The sequence below is a fragment of the Halichoerus grypus genome, chromosome 11 (assembly GCF_964656455.1).
Source record: "Halichoerus grypus chromosome 11, mHalGry1.hap1.1, whole genome shotgun sequence".
Classification (NCBI taxonomy): domain Eukaryota; kingdom Metazoa; phylum Chordata; class Mammalia; order Carnivora; family Phocidae; genus Halichoerus; species Halichoerus grypus.
Window position 1 is genome coordinate 15,702,883 of NC_135722.1, and position 23,120 is coordinate 15,726,002.

Sequence of the window (23,120 nt, forward strand, 5' to 3'; positions counted from 1 at the left end):
ACAGGGAACACAAGCAGGGGGAGTGGGAGAGGGAGAAGCAGGCTTCCCGCGCAGCAGGGAGCCCGATGCGGGGCTCGATCCCAGGACCCTGGGATCATGACCTGAGCCGAAGGCAGATGCTTGACGACTGAGCCACCCAGGTGCCCCTGGGTACATATTTGTTTATCTTAATACAAAGGGACCTGCAATCAATCACTGGCATCTAAATTTGCCTTACTCCATTTCTCCAAAGTAATAATTTTTAATTATTATTGATAGCCTATTTTTAATTGTTTTTCTCCCCCCAAAATTTCCTTGGATTTAGCATTGCTCAAAATGTACTCTCCTGGGTTTGATCTTATCCTCTATATGTGGCTTCACTTTCTCTATTGCTTGCTGTCTGTTTTCATATTTTTAAAAAATCTTCCAATAATTTTGCTTATTAATACTCCATAAGAAATGTTATAGTTCTTTTGCATATGCATCTTCTGTTTCCTGAAATAGCTATATAAACCTCTTCAAGAATTTAACCTTTTAATGTTATAACCACAACAGCTAATACAACACTATATACTCTGTAGGTATGTTCAATAAATATTGTCTTCCAACCTTATACTGCTCTCCATCCTCTTCATGGCCTTAACGTCCTTTCAAATCTAAGATGAGAGAGTGATTAGCAAAGTACATGCAAAACAGCAAGCAAATTTCAGAGGATGTTCCAAAAACCTTTTCTAATGCTGCTTTAAATTTGTGTGCTAATCACACAGATGGAAACCCATCTATGAATAAGTTGCCAGTCTTTAAAACAAGGAAGGCCGGAATGGTTTGTATTTACAGTTCATGCCCTTGTCCTCTGGGATTCAGTAATCTTTTTAGCCTCTCGCCACAATAGTACATGTATATTCCTGAGTAGCAGGCTGATTGCTGCTGATGGTACTAAAATGTTTTGATAGGAGCAGAAATATGCTGCCACCTTCCTCACGAGCCCAGCGTTCAGAGATGACCTGTTTGCACGTGGGCCTGTGGTGTATCATTTTTTTGTACAAGAGCAGTAGAATAAGGTCTGACTCTAGTTGATTGAAGTGGTAGTTTTAGATTCCGATAAGAGGACCTATTGCTGGTGAGGGAGGTTGAAACTGCAGAATGAGTTTGCAGCGTGAGGCAGGTCTGCCCAGCAGCAGGTTGATTTGCACCGTGAGACAAGCAGCACACATAAACAGATGGCTCAACAATGAGTCAGAGCGACAGATCCTGAGCAGGTAGATTGGCTTTTGCCTGATTCTTAACATGGTTATAGAGAGTGGAATTTTAATTTGTCTACCACTCTTAAAACTGAAAAACAAGTACTTAGTGAATGAAATTCTATTCATTGGGAAATGAAAAATATGCATGATTAGGCAGAGGAGAAATCTGATTGTCACCCAGATCTGGACATTGAAAAACCAACATTTTCAGGAGCTGCTTCCTTAGGCATAGGTTGGTTTTTATCTTTTGGCACATAGTCATTCAACATCATTATGCTGAATGCTTCAGCATGTAACGTGCGGCAAGAAAATATTAAAATTTTATCATTGGTATTGGGTTTTAAAGAATTACGAGCTATTTAGTTGGAAGCCCAGATCTGATATTTGGGTTAAGAAAAGCATTTTTAAAAAGGATACTGTGGTGGAAAGTATGATAAAAACACACAGTAATATAAGTTTGTAATGGTATTAAACAAAAGAAAAATATTAATGGAAAAAAATCCTTCAGTTTCATACATAAGGCATAGAAAAAAGGAAGAGTATAGTAGAATTCCCAGATCTAATCATCCATCTTCAAAATGTAAATGTAAACAATCATTTCTCTGCCAAACACTTTCAGAAGTACTAAGCATCTCATTAATTTTAAAAAACAAGATTTTGCTGTGGTTTTATAGCTCTAGAACAGTGTTTTAAATACAACATTTGACAAAGGAAATACTGTACCACTTGAGTTCTTATGCTTTAATTTTCTGATTGTCAGGTTACACTCATCATAGACCAACATCTTCAGTATATACATTTGTCAGAGAAAGTGAGGTAGTAGTGAGGGGCATTGTCGGGATACCTGTTGACCTTCCTTGGGTCACTGTGGTTAGGAGATGTACCCAGAAATACAAACTAGCATGACAGAAACCTTATTCTGAGATATGTGAGGACTGTGAATGCCCTTAGTTAAGGCAGAGGTATAAATACAGCTACCTTTTGTTTCCCAAATAATTGGGATCCTAGTCAAGATTAATTGTGCCGGCACCTACTTCCCAAGTTGGCTTTCGTTTTATCTGCTCAAGCATGTAACACCTAGCCTTTGCTCAGGGTAGAAAAAGCACTAATCTACCTTTGTGCGTATGGAAAGTAGTGTTCCGGGTGCTGCATTAAAAACTCCGGGAGAATGCATTATTAATGGAATAGGTCTCTTTTTCTCTCAAAAAGGGAAATCATTTATGTGGCCACTGTCAAGAAGGATAGGGATAGACTTAGTGCTAGTTCTTAACTATTGTTTTTTTAAACGAGTTACCGAGAGATAGGTAAGGAGAAATACTTAAGCACGTAAATTTACCTTCACAACATGCAGCTTGTAGACACCAGTGTGATCTCATTGTAATATAGATCACCCAGTAATTGTCTCACCCTGTAAGCTTTAGTATTCTGAATACATTCCTTATAGGATTCCACATTATCAGAGGTTAGAAAAATAATAAATTTGGGGTTTTAGTATTATAAAGATTATCGGAAGATTTTCACATCACTTCTGGTTTAAATAATTTCCCATCATCTGTTTGCTCATTGCAAGCTTTACATTTTCGGTTTGTTTTTGTCAACACATGTATAATTGAGCTGAGTACGTGTGCCAGTAAGGGGCTGTGGGGCTGCGTTGAGCTTCTGCTTAAGTCTGCAGTACTGAAGTGTTCCTTTTGTTGCATGTGCTGGTCTTGCAGACTCTGTAGAGCCTTATCAAATGCAGCCGGTTGGTGCTGCTGGTGTGAAAGCACAGGGGAGCTCTCATGTGCAAGGTTAATGGAGTATAATTATAAAGAAAAATGAACTGCTCAACCATTCTATCTCACTCTACCTGCACCAAGAGTGACAAGTGCTCCGATCTTTTATAAACCCTGGAGCAGAGGTTTAACTATCTAAAATTATGACCGTATCACTGTCACACAAACAAACACCCTGTGAAGTATAGGTATGCACCCCTGCGTAGGAATGATTCCTTCCTGTTACACGGTGTCTCCGTTGGGAAAGGAGCACCTTGAACCACCAAGAAAAGCTGCGTGTTAAACATTGTACTTCCGTGTCACTTTTTCTTTTCCAGTCAATTTGTTCCATTTTCTTTTCCTAAATATGCTTTCTCCCCTCTGATTAGTGGCAGGGCTGACAGCCTGCACACGATTAGGTCCATTCCACTGTATCCATCAGACGACAAATATCCTTGCTTTCTCCAAGAAGGTCCATCTTACCTGCCCTCACAGCCATCCTTAAATCAACTGGGTTCTTTTAAAGGGGATGGAAACAGTCACCTCCCCTCATTCGCAGCACCTAGACAGAGGTAGGCTGTAGGAAGCTCAAGTACCACCTGACAGGTCTTCCTCCTGTGATCTACAAGTAGCATGAAGATTACACACATTTCTGCAGGCTCAAGATGGAGTTCCATCCTTACGTCCTTCGGTTGAAAATATCACAGGAAATATTTAGTAAGGAAAATTGCAGCTGGGAGAGACAAGGACGGAGAAGGAGCAAGGAGACATTCAAAGGGTGTGATGACTAGACAAGTCTGTGTTACTAGTGTGTCACATTGCCAGTGAACGTTGCAAAGTCGTCCTGCTGCGGAGCTGGGTTGATTTAGTGCTTTTGCCAGCTCAGCATAGAGTTGAAATAAGGTGTTGCAGAACCATGCAACAACAGCGAAACCCCCGACACCTTGTTCTTACCAAGTCTGAAACACAGCCACTCTCGGCCAGGCCGTGCTGCCTACCCAGATGAGTAAAGGCAGCATCACATCCATCAGGCCTGTGGAGACAAGGCAGAAGTGACGGCTGTCACTTGCCCAGCAGTCTTACTGACTGAGCCCCGGTCTCGCATGATGGGTCGGGGAGGAGCAGCCAGGATTCCTCGTAGCTGCTCTGGAAGTGGGGAGGCCGATTTTAAAACCTCTCTGTGTGGTTTATAATGTTATTTCCCCAGCCCCTTTGCATATGGGTTTTGATCATCTGTGCTCTATTTTTAAAAGCAAAATAGCTGTATGGTTTTTATGGCAGTAAGATAAATCTGTTAGTGAGTAAACATTTTAAATCAGCTTTGTATTAGTGGCTGATATGTACAGTTTGCTGTGATATACTCCTTTAAAAACCCGCTGGAATCCAACATTTTACCAGTTTAAATGTTGCCAGCATCCATTTCATTTATTAAATTGAAGTCATTGTTCCAGAATTGAAGTTTTGGCTTGAGGTAGAAGATTAGCAATAGAATCTTAACATTGTCCATCACGCTCCATAGATGAAGACGCGTATCGTTCTTGTTGGTTTGGCTTCAGTGTGTATCCCTGCTCAGCTGCCAGAGAGAGTATCTTTGATGACAGAAATACTGTCTCTGGCATTTTGGAGCAAGTCATCCAGCACTGCCCCGTCCCTTTTAAGAACATTCCCAGCCCTTCCAAGTGCTCAGAGCAGTTTATAGGAAACGTGCCTCAGAGTGGGCATAGTCGGTGTGATTTGCTCCAGACTGATCTCTTGAGCTGTCCATGCCTCACCTCTGGCTGTCACATTTCCAACCCTGACTGCATCCTCTGGCTTCTCTCCTGCTCGGCCCCTTCAGTTTGTTGCACAGCTTACTTCCTTGGCTTTCAACAGCCTGTCATTGTTTCCTGGCAGTTTACTGTATCTAAGAGACTGATGTCCAGCAAAGGACATCTCTCCCCCTTGGCTCATCTCCCCACACCAGTATATTCTACATTCAGTCAGTCCACTTGGATATCACCCAACCTCCTGTCAGCCCCAGAAGTGTTGGCTCAGACAAATGAGCTCCAGCTCTTTGTTCAGTGAACAGAGCTTCATTCAGGCTACTTTCCAGAGGATAAGGTTTCCATATTCTAGTGCCTATTTTACTATTAGGTAACTGTGTAACTTCTGGTTGGTCATTGGTCACCACATGCCTCAGTTTCCCTGTCTGAATCAGTGACTCTTGCTCTAATCCACCCTACACGGTTGTGAAAATCTTATTTGCTAAGAGGGTATGAAAATTTACAAGTGTAAAGTACTACGTACATGTACGAATGATTACTTAAGCTAAAAATATCACACCATTAGGAAAGCGGTGGAAAGTGGTACCATCATTTTTCATCTACGGTTCACTTAGAAAATAGAATTCTTGAAAATTTATTAAATAATCCGTATGCTTGTAACATGAATTCCTTTTTTCTTAATCATGTAAATTAAATGATTTTGAAAGGTCTCAGTACTCAAAAATGAGAACCAGTTAAATGGCAGGAGATGTTTCTTGTGTTCTAGTTGGGTTCCAAGTCTGATGACCACATTTTGCTTACTTTAATTCCCTGGACAGCTTCAACAAGGCAGTTTTCATCTACAGTGCGGCTGTTTAAGCAGCTGCTTTCTCCAGCCCTAGAGACAGCCACAGTTCAGTGGTAGATAAATGGATTCCAGTTCATTCTTATGTTGGGGTGATGTGACGGGGAGGGGGTTAAATTATCTGTGAGGTACTTTAAGCTCTTTTGATAAAGTTAGCACATTTTTGGGACACATTATTATTAATTTTTTCATTCTATATTTTGTATGTAGTTGTTTGTCTCTCTCCTTTCTTTAGATATTTTATCTTAACCATATTCTTCTTAGTGCCCATTGATTACTTGCTTTGTATGTCTGCACCTTTTCCCATGAAAGTCACATCTCAGCCCTTTTACAGTGGTAAATTTTAATTAACCAGAAAGCCATTTTAATTTTCTGGTTATCTGAAATCCTTTTTGATTCCCCTCCTATTGTTGAAAATTTTTCTAAGAAATGGCTGATTTCTCTCCTAGTAACTACAGTTCACTGGATATAATTATTGTCTAGGGATTGAAGACTGGTAGCCCCTAGGCTTAATCTAACCAGCAGAGATATTTTGTTTGCCTCGAAGTGTTAAAAGCAGTTCTTACATTAGTGCCTTCAGACAGGGAGGGCCCTCCCTCTCGAGTTGACCTTAGTCCCTATCACTCATTATCTCATAGCTGGCCTGCTTCATTCATGTACATTACCTGCCTGTGAGTTTTCAGTCCCAGAATGAAACATTTTTTAATGATTTAGCTTCTTTGTAGTGTGTCAAGATCATCATTTTGGGCATTAGTTTTCTATGTACAGCACTTATAAAAAATATAGATCAAGAAATTGTACTGTTGCCATTCAGAGATTCATAGAATTTTAAGCAGAAGAGAATGTTGGAGACTGAGAGAAGCTGAGCCCAAGAATAGGTAAATAACTTACCCAAGGTCACAAATGTGACTTAGTGACAAAGATGAGACCAGGACCCAGATTTTTTTGACCCTTTGTATTATTTTTGCTGCATAATATTGCCTCTCTACTCATTTTTTCCTAAAAGTGGGGAGATATATATAATATATATATAAGATTTCTTATGGGGTGCTTTTGTGGCTTGTTATGTTATATAGTATATAGATGTGAGGGCTCCTAGTCCTTACCAGCAAGTAAAACAATTGGGGTGGGGGGAAGGGGGTGGATATGGAATTAGGTATGAGGAACTAGAAGTGTTAATTAAGTCTGACTCTACCCCTGGCTTGAGACTTAGGTCAAGTCACGTAGATGCTCTAGAGCCTCAGTGTGTCCTACCTGGCAGGCACTATGGATCTGGTAAGATTGTTGTTGTTTCTGTTGTAACCATTTAGAAATCACCAGTGCCACATTACACTGTATCTAAAAGTCAAGAAACTGCTATGGTTCATCCAGACAATGGAATATTATTCAGTGCTTAAAAGAATGAGCTTATCAAGCCATGAAAAGACAAGGAGAAACTTTAGATGCATATTACTAAGTGAAAGAAACCAATCTGAAAAGGCTCCCTGCTACATGATTTCAACTATATGACATTCTGGAGAAGGCAAAATTATGGAGACAGTAAATGGTCAGTGGTTGCCAAGGGTTGGTGGGAGGGAGGGATGAATAGAGCACAGAGGGGTTTTAGGGCAATGAAACTATTCCATATACTATAATGGTGGACATATGTCATTATACATTGGTCAAAACTCATAGAATGTACAACTTGGGGAGTGAATCCCAGTGTAAACTATGGATTTTGGGTGATAATGGGGTGTCAATGTAGGTTTACCAGTTTTAACAAATGTACTGTTCTGATGAGGATGTTGATAGGGAGGGAGGGAGTGCAGATGGTATCTGGGGATTATCTGTACTCTCCACTCAACTTTACTATGAATTTAAAGCTGCTCTAAAAAATAAAGTCTAATTTTGGGGCACCTGGGTGGCTCAGTCGTTAAGCATCTGCCTTCGGCTCGGGTCATGATCCTAGGGTCCTGGGATCGAGCCCCGCATCGGGCTCCCTGCTGCGCGGGAAGCCTGCTTCTCCCTCTCCCACTCCCCCTGCTTGTGTTCCCTCTCTCGCTGTGTCTCTCTCTGTCAAATAAATAAAATCTTTAAAAAAAATAAAAAAATTAAAAAAAATAAAGTCTAATTTTAAAAATCAAGGGACTGATCTTATGTTTAGTACAGTGTCCTCTCTTCTGACCCTGCACCTCAGTCATTTTGTTGGATATGGAAACTGGAGAACAGTAGAGGTAAAAAGCGGCTCCACCTTTAGTACAAAGAAGTGTGCTGAAAGAAGTTAAAAACAACAAATCATTTTTACTGCAGCCATGCCATCTTTTCTAAAGCTTGGAGTATGTGTGTGTGTACGTGTGCATGTGTATGTGTGTGTGAAAACTAAGTATTCATATAGAGACTCGTGGATTGGATTTAGTGGTTTTCATAGCCTGTGAAAAATATTTTTCTTCACACTTAAGACTTTGATAAAATACTTAAATTTTTAACCAAATGCTTTTTATTCATTAGGAGATTCTTCATGCTTTTCTTCTATATTGCTGAATCTCTAGCTCTCTTTAATAAAATTTCTAGTACTGACAAGTTAAAACAAAAAAGCAAACCCGCTCTGAAATTCTGAAAGATGAGTTCAAGTTTCTTCTGTCTCTGATGCAGAAAACTCAGACTAAACACAGAGTAGTACAAATCATCTTTTGTCACGTGTCTTGGAAGATCCAGTCCCTTGAAGTTAACCATCTCTCATCTTGGCAGCCTACATAGGTGATGGAATTGCTTCCTCCGTGTTGTTTTATGTGGGGTCTTGTCAGAAAGCAAATTTGTAACACTGTTCATTTTTCTCTTTAAGTGATTGTAACAAATATTTGGTGATAAACTACTAAAATAGCAAATACTTTGTGAAATTAAGAGACTCTCATTCAGTAGCTTTGGAATCTTTTTAAAATCTATGTGTTTATGCTATTATGGCAGAGATAACAATTATGTTTTTAAACATCAAGAGTGTTGTTCAGGATGTACTTTTGTTAAGATACTTCCCAATTCAGGGGAGCCTGGGTGGCTCAGTCGTTAAGCGTCTGCCTTCGGCTCAGGTCATGATCCCGGGGTCCTGGGATCGAGCCCCGCATCGGGCTCCCTGCTGCGCGGGAAGCCTGCTTCTCCCTCTCCCACTCCCCCTGCTTGTGTTCCCTCTCTCGCTGTGTCTCTCTCTGTCAAATAAATAAATAAAAATCTTAAAAAAAAAAAAAAGATACTTCCCAATTCAAAATGTCAGTGTTTACAGTGATTTGTAAGACTTACTTTTTTTCACATGCAAGGAAAATACTGCATTTCATCATAGAATATTTTCTACTTGATGTATCCTGCCTAACAGAGTATATCGTTCTAATACCGTTGTCTTTTTCTCTTTTAAGATAAAACTGCAGAATTAAGGATTGTTAAAAGATCCTCTCCTTTAGACATGATTGATTCATGTCCTAGTACATGTATTCTGCATAGAATTTGGTTATCTATTAGATTAACCTCTTCCAGCATCTTATTCTGTCTTCCTATGTTTCTCATTATACCCAGGGCTTGGGAGTAGGCAAAACCATCTTTTATCTGATCAGTGTCCCACAAAATAATAGAGGTTTTTGGTTTTGTTCCCCCTTGTCCCTCCTCCTGTTTTAGGATCATTACTGTGCTTAAATTGTATTTTCATATCCAACTTGCCAGGGACAGCTCTTGCACAGCAACCTCCAATCATAATTCTTTAGTGAGGAAAACCAACCACAGCAGCTTCAGGACAGAGCAAAGAGAATTTCTATTGTGGATAGGACAACTCTGACATTAACAAGGCAATGCTGCCTTTTAAGTTGTGGAATAGAGCCATGGAATGATGAATGACAAGCTCATGGTGTGTGCAGGTCTGTAACAGATAGTTACAGAGGGGCATGCATTTTGATGAACTGGAGCTTAATTTACAAATTAATAGCCTCCGTGTCATAGCTCATTGTGGTATAAACACAAAGATTCAGGCACTTTTTTATATTAGCAAGCAGCTAAATTGTGCAGATTATAAATGGTTCTTATGTTTGTTTCTGCTGTTCTCATTACTATATCTAGGGTGTTTGCTGGGTCAGGTTACATTTAAATTGGACATCTGTTTTATGCATTCAGAATATGGCCCTGAACCGCTGTAGAGGTATAAGAAATCTGGGCCGCACCTAGATTTCTGTACAGGGAAATATTCTCTAATGTGTTTGATTTTTGAGATGAAAAGACAACAGGTAGCATTCTCTTTCTTAATCATGTACTTTTTTTTGGTGATTACCATTAAAAAAACTAACACAAAAATATTTGACTAGATGTTAAAAATCAAGTGATTGAAATATAATTGACATTGGAAGTCAAAGTCACATTTAAGTAGCTGTTGATGTCAGTTAAAAATTCCTACTAGACAAATTGTATTATTCATTGGTTATCATCCCTTATTTTCACATTGCCCTCAACAGTTTTCTAAAGCACTCCCTATCGTTAATGCAATTGATCCTCAATATTTTTCTGAAATAGGCAGGACAGTATAGCTTAGTGCTTCAAAGAGAACTTAATTGTAAGCCAAATGGGTTCTGATTTTGCCTTCCTTTGTCTTTTATTGTAGAGAAGTATCTTACAACCACCATCCCCAGCATGCAGTGCTCTTTTTTTAGTCTGTCTCTGTGTTTATACTATTTTGCCCTCCCATCCAGGTATGTTACGTCCTGGAGAACCGAAGTGCTCTAGGGGACACATCTCTCTTGAGTACAACAGCTACACTCTTTCTTGTTGGATGCAAATAAAGGCAGTTCCCAGGTTCTTAGAAGGGTCCCTAGGTTTAGGCAGCATCTGATTACGGCAATCTTAGCAGTCTTTCGTAGTCATGCATAAGGAAGGGTGGAGTTTATCTGTTAGAGCATGAATGAACTAAGTAAGAAAAATGTAAACTGCATTTCAATCAGGCTATCAGATAAAGGGTCTAATCCCCTATGGAAATGGAATATAAATCCCATTGGCATGAATAAAAGGTCTAATTTCCTGTGGAGATAGGATGTGAAACCTATTGATTTAAATATCATTGTGTGTGTGTGTGTGTGTGTGTGTGTGTGTGTGTGTGTGTGTGTTGAAGGAAGAGTAAACCCCAACAAATATTTTTTTAATTAAAAAAGTAAGCCAAAGTCTAATCAGTACCATGACATGTGTATTCTCCACCATCTGTTAAGCATCCATGTGGAGAATTTTGAACTTCATTAAAAAAAAAAACTCTGGTAATTCCAACTGCTGTCCTTAATTCATTTATATTGTACTGTTCAAATTCCATGACACTTTGCAGAGCTCTAAAATAAGCATCAGTGTTCCCAGCTCTCTAAGATCAAGCAGATCCTCTTTAGTAGACAGCATAAACAGTTCTGTGTATAAGATGAGGTGGTTGTAGATACCGCTTCTGTCAAACAGAAGGGCATATCCCTTTTTAAAAGGTTTTATAGGTTCGAATCTGTTTGTCTAATTCTAACCCTGAAACTGAGTATTGGAGAGTTTGGGGAAAACTTTCCTAGTTCCTTACAAAACAAATAAAATGTAGTTATTTTCAGCTAAGTGTATTTTTATATCTGCTGCTGCCAATATTCCTCCTCCTTCCTCTCTGTCAAAATTCTGTCCTGCGTGTCTCCCCTAGAACATTCTCTCTAATAACTTCAGTGTATGTTCTTTCCTTGAATTTTACTTACTGCATTAGCAGGGGGCTGATTTTGAATTTATTGCCTTTTCTTTGTGTTGTTGTTCATAAAATGGTAGAATATTCACTCAGTTTTCTATTTCCTTTTAATTCCTTTAATTTTGTCACGAATTTTATGTCAGTAACATACACCCTATTCTTTAGAGGATAATTATGTAGTAGCATTCTGAAGATTGTTATCCTGTCTCCTTCCTGTGTCTTCAGTGTTGATGAATATTGGTATTACTTTTAAATGCAGTGGTTGAACTTCAGAGAGTAGAAAGTTGGTTTTTTTTTTTTTTCCATTTTGACTTCCACAAATGTAAATTTCTCCATGTTAGTTTTTCTGTACACCAGAATTTAGTGTCGCTTGTTTCATTTGAGCAATTGGTGAGTCTGAAGACCTGGAAAATTTTTTCACTGCATTTTAGGTAGGAAGATAGGTAAGATTTGTTCTTGACTTTCCGGATTTGTGAAAAGTTACAAGTCTCTTTCGGTCTCTGGTATGAAGGGTGCAGGTTCTATTTCCAGATTGTATGACTGATTCATGTATGAAAAATTCAAAAAAATGAATTTTTAAGGCAGTATCTTGTAAGAAGATGTCTGAGTGGGGGTTGCCCTATCATAATTGATATAAAACAGGTAATGCAGAATGGAACACAAACAAGTTGAGTGACTAGGTGAATCGCTGACATGCAATTATGGAAGGCAGGGTCTGGTACCTAGAGCTCCTTTTGAGAGAAGCTTTTTAAAATCTGTGTGAGAATTTGATGGAAATAAAGTGGTGGCTTGATTGGAGGGGGCGTTGTCCTGCCATCTTTCCGGAACTTGGAGTGATTGACATACGTAGCTGAAAAATGAACCCGATTTTCTGTTGAGTCATACCTACAAACTTATGTATTTTTCTTTGGGATCTGTCTTGCTGTCGTGTGAACATGTTGATAATATCGCTGAATGTCACAATATTGATCACCGTGACTACCTGTCTCAGAAACTGTGACTTGAAGTGTTACAGGCTCTGTGAACTCTTTTGCCTGAACAAGCCCTGATAAAACCTAGTGATGTGAATGTCAAGGGAATCTGAGGCTTGGAATTACATGCTGGGTTTATGGAGCAGTTCCTGACAGATGGATTGATTGGAGGGGGTGGTACTAGCCATTCCGGACACCAGGCCCATTGGCCTGTTGTTATAGAAAACATATTAAGGAAAGAAGATGATACGTTACTGGCTTTTTCTCCCTCCCCTCTGCCTTCATTCTCTACAGCTCTTCCTTTCTCATCTCCTTCTCTCCCTGCCCCCTTTTCTTTTTAACTTTCATTAACTTATTAGTCAGTGACAAATGGCCAGTTTGTGACACTTAGCCCTTTCTCAAAGCTTCAGGTTAATGTTCCAAGATAATTAGCTACATTTCAAGGTCTCCTTTATATGTGAATAACATTGAAAATACCAAATTGTTTACTTTGTATAACCTTCATTAATGGCCAGCAGAAGTCATGATTTCTTTGTTTAAAACACATAATAATAAAAGTATAGGCTCACTTCCTGTGGAAGTGAGAGGATACTTAAGAACTTTGCTTGATAGCACATAGCTAAAATTTATGAAATTTGATAGCTGTATTCTCTTACTGCCGCGCATAACTGGTACTGATCCAGATCAGGCTCCTGCTGGAGTTAAAGTGACTGGTGTGTTTCCCGGAGCTGCAGGACTAAGCTCTAGAGCAAGACTGGGCTGTGGAACTTAGGAAAGCCAGCTGAAAAGTGCATGGCAACTCCTTTATCAGCCTGCCCTTGAAAGAGTGTACAGGGCTTCTGTACGCCTAAGGCGTGCCTCCACTGCAGAGCTCCCCTAACTTCACATCATTTGTTTTCAAGACAGTGATATTTTAGTGACAGAGGCATCAATGCTTCCCTTAGACCTTGGTTTTTTAAAAAAATTTCATAGACTTGCACAACTACAAGCTTGGCATTCTTCTAATGGGAACACAGTAAGGAGGACAGGGGCAATGCATTTCTGAGTGGCACTAACATACCAGAGTCTTCTTTCAAAGAAAATTTTACCCAGCTCATATGATCTGACCCTGTCCCATCTGCACAGCTTTCTTCTCTTTCCTTTTTTTTTTCCTTCTCTCAAAGACTAATGCAGGTTTGCAAGTACTTTGATCCCCGTGCCTCCCCACAGGTTCCACGGGCTTTGTTTCAGGCCCTGGGGGAGGAACAGTTGTGAATGCAGTGTGACTCACTGACTCCCACTTTGCTGATTCTGGTTCTGATTGGTCGTCACCTCGTTCTGGCCATATGGCTGCAGAGTACTCTAGCCTGCATCCCTTCCTCGTTCTTTCCCCTACTGTTCCCTTCTGTTGTACACGGTGCTGGGAGTGGGTTCCGGGCTTTGTCTCTTGCTTCTAGTTTACCCCAGTTAGGTAGTAAGTAGGAGAGCACGCTGTATTTCCCAGGGATGGCTGTAGAGGAAAAAAAACACCTTTTCCTTTTGTGCCTGGTAGAGTAATTACTTCGTTTCCTGTGCTGTTTTTGTTCAAAGTTTATTTTTTGGCAGGTGTCACATTTGTGTTCTATTATTTCCTCATGGTTTCTCTCCTCCCCCTGATTTGAGCTGGGGTTTTTTGTAGAGGTTCTTGGAGTCCCTTTCTTGGGCTACTGATGCTACACTTCAGCTAGTTCGTTACTATGTTTGTTTAGTGCTGGTTATATCTTAGGGAGGAGAACTGAAAGCAGCTCTAAATAGTGATTTAATTGTTAAATGTCTTACTGTTCTGAAGTCAACAAGCAAAAAAATCTACCTGCGAAACGATACTCAAAATTATCTGTAGCACCACTGCCGCTACTTGCCCTTCTCCCAAACTGTATCAGTTCAATTACTGTCTTTTTATACTTGAGAAATAGGATTTTGAAGACTTGAAAGTTAATTTTTTATAAGAATTTGATATTTTTATTAATCTGCATTTTTTATTATTCTACAGTTGGTTTCTGCAAAGACTTTGGACTCTGCATCCTTTTTTCTTTTCTTTGTAAAATTTAACTACTCAAAGAGGCAGTGCTAGCAGAGTATAAAGTTTAGCAGACTTCCCCCCGCCCCATTGGCCTTTATAGGATATTTTCATTGCCTGAAAAGAATCAATAAAAATATAAAAAATTCTCTCAACAATATATTTCATATTGACTTAAAGTTTTTAAAAATCCATTTTATAAATATTTTAATGTTCAAATATGTTAAGCAAGTAACCTTACAAGTTTGGATTCTTTAGAGGATATGTGTAATGAAGTTGGTTAGGATCATAAGGCGGGGTGGGGGGGGGGTTTGAAATCAGCCTGGCCATATATTCACTTAACCCTTTATTTAAATATCTTCATTTACTTCTTTTTCTTCATTCATGATATGTATTAGAACATGGCAGTCTATTTTTATCAGAAATAACAAACCTCAGCTGGTGAACTCACTTGAAAGTATATACTTGCTTATACTTGCTTCTAGCCATTAGGCCAAGAGAGGCAGCCCAAGTCTGGCCCCAAATGGTTTTATATGACATGTTCTCTGAGTCATTTGCTAGTCTCCGGTCCCCATCACTTTACACATCATGCGAAGAGACATTTACTTAGCTACATACTTCTAGCCCTGAGTATAATTGTGGACAAAATAGGTCCTTGCCCTCATGGAGCTTACCTCCTTTTTTTTCTTTTTTTTTTAAGATTTTATTTATTTATTTGACAGAGAGAGACACAGTGAGAGAGGGAACACAAGCAGGGGGAGCGGGAGAGGGAGAAGCAGGCTTCCCGCCAAGCAGGGAGCCCGATGTGGGGCTCGATCCCAGAACCCCGGGATCATGACCTGAGCCGAAGGCAGACGCTTAACAACTGAGCCACCCAGGTGCCCCTGGAGCTTACATTCTGTTGAAATATATTATAGTAAGAAAGTATCCAAATACGCATTTCTCTTGGATTTGAATAAGATCTAGAATATTCAAGAAACTTTAGTTTTTATATTTTTATCCCATGTAACTAAATCCCTCCTCTGCCTAAACAAATGTACATGTTTCTGCAGATCCTATCCCATCAAAGAGGTCCTGCTCATGAGTTACACATTTGAGTAATTCAGAACGAGTATTGTTTGTATGACATATTTCTGAGATCAAGGTTTCTCTGTTTAAAAGTCTGTTTAGGGGCGCCTGGGTGGCTCAGTTGGTTAAGTGACTGCCTTCGGCTCAGGTCATGGTTCCAGAGTCCTGGGATCGAGCCCCGCATCGAGCTCCCTGCTCGGCGGGAAGCCTGCTTCTCCCTCTCCCACTCCTCCTGCTTGTGTTCCCTCTCTCTCTCTCTCTCTCGCTCGCTCTCGCTCTCGCTCTGTTAAATAAATAAATAAAATCTTTTTTTTTTAAAAAAAAGTCTGTTTAATGTTTGAAACTGATAAATGATGTTTGTGTGAATAACAAAAATTAATATGGCCACTGTCTGTGTTATCAGATAGAAAAAGTAAAACTACCAACAATGCGCCAGGCACAGTTGTGAGTACTTTACATCCAGCAGCTTGTTTGGTACTCATTAGAACCCTAAGGGTATTGTTAATCACCTCATTTTACGGAACAGGAAATTGAGACACAGATAGGTTAAGTAACTTGCCGAACATCAGAGAGCTGGTAAGTAGCAAAACTGAAATCTGTGTCTCCAGAGTCACGTCCTCACAGCTACGCTGTGTTACCCTGCCAGCCTAGCACACCCAGCTAATAATGGAGCTGAAATCTGAGCTCTGCTGCGTGATCTCCATTATCTTTTCTTCTCCGTGTGGCTCAGTTTCCCTTGATATATAAAGTGTGTCTTATGCTCTTGGTTTCTCCTCATGCGTTGCATGTGTCAGTTTTAGATGTCACAGGTTTTAGATGAAGCTGGTTATGGAAAGATGTCAGAGGTATAGTTGCTGCCCATTTCACAGAGCTGATAAAACAATGTTCTGATAGATGTTCTTTCTTTTTGTCTTCATGGGGTAGAAAAGGGTAGTTGAACAGCTACGGAAGAACCTGATAGTAAAGCAGGAACAACCGGACAAGTTCCAAATACAGCCGTTGCCACCATCTGAAAACAAACTGCAGACAGCACAGCAGCAGCCACTCCAGCTCCAGCAGCAGCAGCAGCAGCACGCCCAGTCGGCGGCCCCCTCTCCCGGCCTGACCGCCTCACAGGTACACCTCCTGCTGTCGGCCGCTGTGCTGTCGGCCCCGTGGAGCTGGGGCCTGTTCCAGACCGTGCTAAGCTCAGCCAGCACCAGACAGAAGTTACTTCGGTTACTTCTTTATACTATACACTGGGGTAAAAATCCCTTGAAATGCGTTGGCAGAAGGAAAATGGTATTACTGAGGAGCAAAAATTAAGATTTCCCACCTGTCCAAAGAAGAGGGGAAGGGTAGACAGTGACAAAGAAAAAAATCACTTCTCTGTGTTAGAACAGAACTAAGGTCGTGTTTTGAATTTCTGGAAGTATTTCTTTGCACTTGTTCTGAAAGTCTGTGTGACTCTGCCTTCTCTGGAATTGTTTTGCTGGAACTCTTAGCAGTTAGGTGTGGAGATATTCCAGGAGCGGGACCCTTGGAAGCAGGTAGAAAGGCATTCAGAAGAAGGGTGATGTGTTTCCATTATTCAGAGCATATGAATTTGTTCTCATATATTGAAGGAAATCTGAAACGGAAGCTACAGGTCGAAACTAGAACTAGGAACTGGAGGCTTAATAACATTCTAACTTGGTATAGCTGTGCAGATGTTTTTGCTGAAAGGGGCACTTAAACTAGCATATAAGAATAGTAAGGCAAGATACACCAAAAAGGACATATTTGGGAATAATGTTCAGTTAAAACTATTAATATTTGGTTAAAATGGTTAAAAATATTTCATAGTATTTGTATTATTTTGTATGAAAATTATGTGAAAGTCCAATTTCAACATCTATAAATCAAATGTTATTGGAACACACACACACACACACACACACACACACACACACAAAAGAAAACTATTCAGGCTTGATCTCCACACACCTGCCTGTAATGTGGGCATACCTTTTAAAATGGGATGGTTGAGCAGTGGTTCCTGATTCTTAGGGATCACGAGCCCTATAAGACTCTGGTGAAGGCTGTGGATCCTCTCCCCAGAATAATACACATTCACACCTGATAACACTCATTTTTGCACATGATTTCAAGGACGTTGGGATCTTCTGAAACTCAAGCGTGGGCATCCTTTACGCGCCAGTACCAGGTCTTCACTATATACATAGAGAAAGAGATTATAGTTTACTTGGTTATTCACTGTTTATGGACATTGGGCTGGTTCATATAGAACATTTTTCAAGTGAAGAATACATTACTTGTAAAAAATACTAAAGGTTACTAAAGATAGTTGACATTTAGTCACAGTTACTGTATACTGTTATTCTGAGCGCTTTACATATAATATACATAGTCCTTATCCCAACGCTAATAAGGAAGGTGATATTATTATTATTATTATTATTATTCTGTTTTTTAGAAAAGAGAACTAAGGCACAGCGAGATTAAGTAATTATCGAAAATTGTATGGGTAGTATGTGTGGTAGAACCGAGATTTGAACCCGGATGTTCTGGTGAAAAAGTCTGTCCATTCAGTGCTCTTCTGTACTGCCATACAATACCAAAAAAAGAAATGCCAACATTATATAAAATGCCAAAGTAGGAAAAAGAGTAATTCCTGTTGTAAGTCAGATAGCTGGAGCATAAATTTTATCATAATCTCCACTCCTAGGCTCTTTGAAAATTAAGCATTCAAACTGACTTTTAAAACCCCCTGACCAGGACTTGTATTTCTTCTGAAGGATTGCTTATCAGATTACTTTTGTTGGAGTTGATTAGTTTGTTCTCTTTGCAAAGTACAGTTTGATCAGAAAGTGTTTACGGGGAAGGAGTGTGGTAGAATTCCTTGTTTCCTGGCATGTACGAGTTTTCTCTCTTAATCCATGGAAACTTACTGTTCAGGTAACATTCCGTGTCCCACAAATCAGAGGAAATACTTATATAATACTTTAATACCTCTTCCTTCCCTAGTAATCTGAGTTCTGTCCTGCTTTGGGAAGGTGAATGATGGTGAGGCGAAGGGCTGTCCCCAAAACAGTGTTGTGTGGCATCTCTCCACCTGGTAGCCCACCTGATATATTTAATTGATTTAGCTTAGCTTGTTTTATACTCTTCTGTTTTGTTAAATGCACATGTATAATTTTAAAAGCCAGAGACCCTCTAAGTTTTTGATTTCTGTCTTTACGATAAACTGTCAATCAGTATTTATTGGGTGTTCTTGGTGTGTTAGATTCTGGTATACAAAGAGGTAGTTATGGTCCCTGCCTCAAATCTGGTATATTATCATTTTCATTCATTCTGTAAATACTTATTGGGTCTCTATTATATGCAAACACTGTGCTAAGCAGTGAAGAAGGTAGATTCACAAATAAGACAGAATTTAAAAATTTAGAGAAGAAGAGGAAAATGTAAACTGCCAACAAAGAAGAATAAAATGAAAGTACCAGTGAAGAGCTGTGAAAAGGCCAGAGGACAGAGTAATTTTAACTAGAGGGATCAGAGGTGCTTCATGAATGAGGTGACACTTGAGCAGGATGTGGACAGATCAGTGAGATTTTAGTGATAGAGCAGAGGGGAAGAGCATCACAGATGTAGAGAACTGTGTGAGCTAAAGTATGGAGTCACAAAAGTAAATGCGTGTCCTAGGAATAGCAGAGAGACTGATGTGGCTGTAGTGTGGATTCTGGGCAATAATGGAGAGGGAGATAAAGCCAGAGGCAGAAAGAAGCTAGCTTGTAGAAGCCCTCCAATGCATGGCAGAACCGTTGGAGTTTTGGGCAGTCAGTGGGAGTCATTAAAGGTCCATGAGGTCAGGGACAAATGGGAAGTTGTATATGGCATATATTAAATATCTAAGTTCGGAAAGGAGTAACTATTAAGTAGTAATCAGCACGGGCAAACAGGAGGTGCTTGGAAGAGAAAATGTTTTATTCGAAGTCAGGTGGCTAGCAGGGACCAAGGCATAGGAAGTGGGGGGACCAGTCCCCTTTACTTAGTTAACTCAAATTCATCCTTGTAGGTAGATTGTGAAATTTTTTCAATTTACAGGAAAAAAAATGAAAGACGAGAAGAGTTGAATGCAGGTATACCCTTCAAATTATATTCACAATCCTGTCCTTTTTAATGATATAATACAAATGTAAAGAAGCATGCAGTTAATAAAACCAAATAGAAAATAAACCCTAATGGACAAAAAGAGGAGTGGGGTGGTTCTATTTGTAGTCATGTGAGTGCGCAGCAGTTACCTGCCATTCAAAATTAAATGAAAATAGTCTAAAATAGATATGGAAGTTCACTAGAGCCCATAATAATAATCGCTGTAAGTTCTGATTTGTTCATTGGAGTCTATTTTAAATCAACACCTCATGCTCTGCAGGTAAACAACAATAATAACTTGGCAAAAAAAAAAGGAGTTTGCTTTTAGTGCTTCTTGCCATGTATTTCTGCATTAATTTCTAGTTGGTGCAGTTTAGATTTTGTCAAAATTAACCTCTTCATGACACTGTGGGGAAACTGCTCTCTTATCTTGAAGCCAATCACAATTGGACAATATCAACCAGGGACTAATCATACCTTCCAGAAAAATAATTTTCTTTGTTGTTGGATGCCTTCCTCTCCTGTGTCTTCTCTTCTTCCTGCCATACAGGTCAGAGGTTGTCATTAGGTTTGGATTTCAAAATTCTAGATTGTCTCTAAACTCTAACACTCCCAAGAGTTTGGTTTATATTCCCAAGCTCCTAGAATAGAATAAGCACCAGACCAGAGGTAAAGATTTAAGCAATACCTGTGTCGATACCTTTTGTAAATAAGTAGTTACTTGATGTATTTTTCAAAAAGTTTTCATCGGTGAATATAGTACTATGCCTTGTGCCTATATATACAGAGAATTATATAGGTGCTAGAATACATGTTGTGAAATTAGCCACAACTAAATATCTATAAAGTAGAATAAAATGCTAACCTAAGATGTCAACAAACTTGTTAGGTTTCAGGGTTTTTTTAAGTGTTGCAGTTAATGGTAAGTATATAATTCAGGTGAGTTTGAGGTTTCACTGACTTTTTTTTAGAATAATCACTTTAGGGTGACTCAAAATATTGATAGTGATTTACCTGAACCAAGGATGTTTCAAAGTACATGACCTCTTTCAAAGCAGTAACAGCATGCACAATTGTTTTTAAAATCCATGTCAGTGAGTTCTGCTGATTAGAGCTTTTACTTCCATAACCTGTGTTGGCACCAAGATTGAATGCCATCTGGTGTGATTTGCTCACCATTTGAAAAGGTCTTTGTATTTTAATGTCTTAAACTGAAAGAAAGGGCTAATATCACACTGGGTTAAAAACACTGATTACAAATAGCTGGTGATGTAAAGCCAGTCCTTTCTGCTACACTACTGTAATATTTCTTTCTTTTTTTTTTTTTTAAAGATTTATTTATTTGACACAGAGAGAGAGACAGCTAGAGAGGAAACACAAGCAGGGGGAGTGGAAGAGGGAGAAGCAGGCTCCCGGCTGAGCAGGGAGCCCGATGCGGGGCTCGATCCCAGGACCCTGGGATCATGACCCGAGCCGAAGGCAGACGCTTAACGACTGAACCACCCAGGCGCCCCTACACTACTGTCATATTTCTAATGATAAACAGCATTTAGCTTTTATTTGGTTTTCATCATGGATAGATAGTAGATGACCTGCCTCCCCCTCCCCCAGAATAAATACCAGTGTTCCCCTTTTACTCCCATATCGCAGTTGAGGCACTGACCGAGGAGAATGAGACATGGCTGTGTTGCTGATTAGAGAGAGGAAACAAAGATTTGTGTGATTTTAATTAAAACCATTAATAAGGATTGCTTATAGGCTGTGATGGGATAGATGAGGCCAGATCACTAATTGTTTTCATCAAAAGAAAATAAAGATATTAAAAGATTAGATGATGTTTATCTGTGTTTCAGGCACCTAGGAAAAAACCAACTTAGTACACAAGTACTGACACAGTCACTGAAATAGAAATGCACAAGGGGATTTGTCCAGGTCTGTTTCAGGGAGAGCAGGGTCCTTTTCAGTGGTGTAGAGCAGTGCTCTCCAATCAAACTTTCTGCAGTGTCGGAAATCTTCACTGTCCAGTTTGGTAGCCACTAGCCACCAGTGGCTTTTGAACACTTGAAATGTGGACAGTGTGACTGAGGAACTGATGTTTTAATTTGATTTTGTTTTAATTAATTTGAATTTAAATGCTGCGTGTGGCTGGGAGCTACCAAATTGGACAGTGCCAGTATAGAGTAAGAAGAAAAAGGTGGAGTAGTATCAAAACCAGAACCAGCATGTTGGACCAGATAAACTTCCATGTTCCTGAAACGTTTGGATCTTTAGGATCTTGAGTGAGTACTGGCACTAGATTAGGTGTGTGTGCCATGTAATAAGGTTGTTTGCATTTTCTTGTTTTGTAGCTGCCCCTTTAACTACTCTAGAAACTACAGCTGCCAGAGCACAAGTTCTTGTGGAGGATCAGTCAAGTCCTGTCACCTCTGCTCGTCCTCTCAACTATCAGGCTTTTTTTTTTTTTTTTAGCAGTGGGGAAGGGGCAGGAGGAGAGGGAGAGAGAGAATCTCTAGTAGGCTCCACGTCCAGCACAGAGCCGGACATGGGCCTCAATGTCCGACCCCTAGATCACCACCCGAGCCGAAACCAAGAGTCGGATGCTTAACCAACTGAGCCACCCAGGCGCCTCTGATCTATAAGGCTTTTTGAAACGCAGGTGTTTGCTTCCACTTTGTCATGTTTCACTGGATCTTTGATTGCTTCTGCAGCAGTTCTCCAGAGAAAAGATTGTAGTTAGTGACTCACAGCTCTTTGGTATCAAGAGCTGGTATTCACTATACTAGGTGGTTAATAGGTTTTATTATCTAGAGTTTGGGATTTACTGCCTCTGAGGCAACAATTGTGCTAATCCTCATGTGAGTTTCCCTTCCTCCTCTCTAGGGTGACAATCAAAAGAATGAAAAGACACTGTCCTTTCATCCGAGCATTTGTGTGACAGGAGGCAGATAACCAGAATTATATGATGGCTTTCTTCATATTGATGAGGTTGTAGCAATTAAAGATAGAGATGGTGTATACCCAAATTGATTTGCAACTTCTACAGAGTTTAAATTAATTGAGAGCAAGCAGAGAATAAAAAAACAGATACACTCGTATTCTGTATCTGTAAACCCACCCCATTCATTGTTGAAAATCCTGTGCCCGTATTTGTCCACAGTTATTACTATGAACTTGAAGCTGAATTTGAAAACTCTGGCACAAACTAGAGACTGTCTTTCCCTGTAGTAAGAAGTGTGCTGTATGTACACAAAGGAAATGTTGTTATATGGAGAAACTGGATTATAAGAATCATTGCTTTGTTTTCTTCTGGGGATTAGTAGCATATTGTTTAGTGGGACCACACTTCAGTGTCCTAATATCTGTTCTCCATGTCTCCTAGAAGACTGTAACTACAGCTTCTATGATTACCACAAAGACACTACCTCTCGTCTTGAAAGCAGCAACTGCGACCATGCCTGCCTCTGTTGTGGGCCAGAGACCTACCATTGCTATGGTGACCGCCATCAACAGTCAGAAGGCTGTGCTCAGCACTGATGTGCAGAACACACCAGTCAACCTCCAGACGTCTAGTAAGGTCACTGGGCCTGGGGCAGAGGCTGTCCAAATTGTGGCAAAAAACACAGTCACTCTGGT

At 39.8% G+C, this 23,120-nt stretch overlaps 1 protein-coding gene across 12 annotated transcripts in view; it reads left to right on the top strand.

Annotated features, from left to right (window-relative positions):
* Positions 1 to 23,120, top strand: part of PHF21A (PHD finger protein 21A) — a 191,488-nt gene that overhangs the window by 121,792 nt on the left and 46,576 nt on the right. For 10 of the 12 annotated variants that reach the window (XM_078058118.1, XM_078058116.1, XM_078058115.1 and 7 more), the window contains 2 exons: positions 16,281 to 16,472; positions 22,867 to 23,118. In XM_078058118.1, the coding sequence (XP_077914244.1) occupies positions 16,281 to 16,472; positions 22,867 to 23,118 (444 nt within the window). The remainder of the gene's footprint in view (positions 1 to 16,280; positions 16,473 to 22,866; positions 23,119 to 23,120) is intronic. The other 2 variants (XM_078058117.1, XM_078058114.1) reach the window with 1 other exon arrangement.